This window comes from Penaeus vannamei, chromosome 6, assembly GCF_042767895.1.
Source record: "Penaeus vannamei isolate JL-2024 chromosome 6, ASM4276789v1, whole genome shotgun sequence".
NCBI classification, from domain to species: Eukaryota; Metazoa; Arthropoda; class Malacostraca; order Decapoda; family Penaeidae; genus Penaeus; species Penaeus vannamei.
In genome coordinates, this window is record NC_091554.1 from 12,755,830 (window position 1) to 12,758,329 (window position 2,500).

Sequence of the window (2,500 nt, forward strand, 5' to 3'; positions counted from 1 at the left end):
TTTATCCCCTTTTCCACACCGTGTTGCCGATTTAAGAACAAAATCTCGTTATCAACTGAACTGAACAACAATTTCCAACTATTGCCAATTATCAACAGCCTGGTAGAGCTGTCACTGGCACCAGGACGAGCACGAGGAACCGCTGTCCCGTCGGAGGTCCTCACTTCAAGGGTGTTCTGCATTAGCAAGATCTGCCTGACACAGCAACCTGACGTCCTCCCTTCTGCCCTTATGCGTTAAGGTCCCGTCCAGCATGACGTAGTTGTAATTTGAGACGAAGGTTCGGTCGTAGAGGCTCTTCGTCTGGTCGTAGCGCACGCCATCCCCCCAGACGTTGCTGGTTGAGAGGTCGACTGACACCTGAGTGCCTGTGGAGGAGTAGAAGCAAGCGTCACCTTAGCTCCCTGTGAGGAAAGAGAACCTGATGAAGACTATAAGGACATGAGAGGATCATTCATAGTGAAAAGGTACGTTTTGGTATTGACTTTCCGTTCGCTCATATTACTACTCTTTTATCTACCTGTCCATTTGTTTCATTGACATCGTCTGTTATCTACCAGTTACCCATCTCTTCCTCTTACGCACAGTGCCCATCCCTCTCTTCATCTATGTACCCTTTCTAAACATACCCATCTACCCATCCCCCGAAGATAGGTAACCAGTTTTGATAATAATCTGTCCTAAACTCACATACCTCCCCATTCCCCCATCCTTCTGTCTGTTCCAAACGCACCCGTCTAACCATGCCTTCCACCCTTCGATCCTACACACGCCCACCTACCTATCCCCCCCACCCTTCTATCTCGAACCATCCCCTTATCCTAGCATCCCAAACAAAACCCACCACCACCTCACGCATCCTTCCTTCCGTTCCAAACCCATTAAACCATCGCTTCCACCCTTTTATCTATCCTAAACACGCCCACCTACCTATCCTCACCAACTCTTCTATCCCTAACCATCCCTCTATCCTTCCATCTCCCTCAAACGCACTATCCTCACCAACTCTTCTATCCCCAACCATCCCCCTATCCTTCCATCTCCTTCAAACGCACTATCCCCACCAACTCTTCTATCCCTAACCATCCCCCTATCCCTCCATCTCTCCCCAACACCTCCCCCCTCCCCCTCCCTCCTCACCATCTCTGTCGTAGAACTCCTTCAGAGCGGCCATGGACTCGAGGGCGGAGAAGACCCCCAGTCGGAACCCGGGGAACTGGCTGCACAAGTCCTTGGCGTTCCCTGCCTTCACCGTACTGCTGAAGGTCAGGTACAGGCGCCCATCCACGGCCAGCCAGAAGGACCCGTCGTCGGTGGCTGGGCGGGCGGGAGAGGGAGAACATTGGCGCGCGTGGAGAATGGGGATTGGGGTCTGAAATAGGGTCTAAGGAGGGTGTGGAGAATGGGGATTGGGGCCTGAAATAGGGTGTGATGAGAGTGTGGAGTATGGAAATTACTGCCAGGAGCAAGGTCTGATGTGGGTGGGTGTAGGCAGTGGGGTGGGACTAATGACGAATGTACGAGGAATTGGTGAAGGCGTAAACAATGGTGATGGATGCTATTGACAAGAACAGTGATTGGTGGTGAAAAAGATTAGGGATCGATGATAATTGTTGTTCTGATGACTGATGGTGATGTAAAGAATGGTGTTAGAGGCTACTGATGTGAATAGTGATTTGTGAGGAACAAGAATTGTGATTATGATGATATTTTTATTTAGAAAGTTTGGTGATGGTGTAAATAATGGTGATGGTTGTACTGATGGCGATTCGTGATGGTGTAAACAGTAGTGATTTATGTTAGAGATAAGAATAGTGATTAATGGTGAGAAGAATAGCGTGATGAATGGTGAATGGTGATTGATGGTGAAAATAATGATGCAAAGGATGATTGATAATGGTGGTGAACAAAATTGTTTACCTTTTTTTCATTTACATTTGTTAAAATTTTATTCTTATTCTGATCTTTATCCATACGCTAGGCATTTATAAATACACAACATATTACAAACCACAAGCACACACACACACACACACACACACACACACACACACACACACACACACACACACACACACACACACACACACACACACACACACACACACACACACACACACAAAGCGAGAGAAAAAGAGAGAGAGAGACAGACAGACAGACAAACACTATGTTTCCCTCGCAACGTGCACTCTTAGCTGTTATAGGCCTATGAGTTTCCCTCACAATGTGCTTCACTCTAAGCTGTTATCGGCCTATGAGTTTCCCTCACAATTTGCTACACTCTTAGCTGTTATCGGCCTATGAGTTTCCATTGCAACGTGCTACACTCTAAGCTATTATCGGCCTATAAATTTCCCTCACAATGTGCTTCACTCTTAGCTGTTATAGGCCTATAAGTTTCCCTCAAAATGTGCTTCACTAAGCTGTTATCGGCCTATAAGTTTCCCTCACAATGTGCTTCACTCTAAGCTGTTATCGGCCTATAAGTTTCCCTCACAAT

At 47.0% G+C, this 2,500-nt stretch overlaps 1 protein-coding gene across 1 annotated transcript in view; it reads right to left on the minus strand.

Moving 5' to 3' along the window:
* The window catches only part of LOC138861896 (uncharacterized), a 4,261-nt gene that overhangs the window by 197 nt on the left and 1,564 nt on the right, over positions 1-2,500 (minus strand). Inside the window, exons 2-3 of the mRNA XM_070122338.1 lie at positions 1,141-1,317; positions 1-368 (exon numbers count right to left, since the gene is read on the minus strand). The exon at positions 1-368 is cut by the window's left edge and continues 197 nt beyond it. Of these exons, the coding sequence (XP_069978439.1) occupies positions 166-368; positions 1,141-1,317 (380 nt within the window). The 3' untranslated portion in view covers positions 1-165. The remainder of the gene's footprint in view (positions 369-1,140; positions 1,318-2,500) is intronic.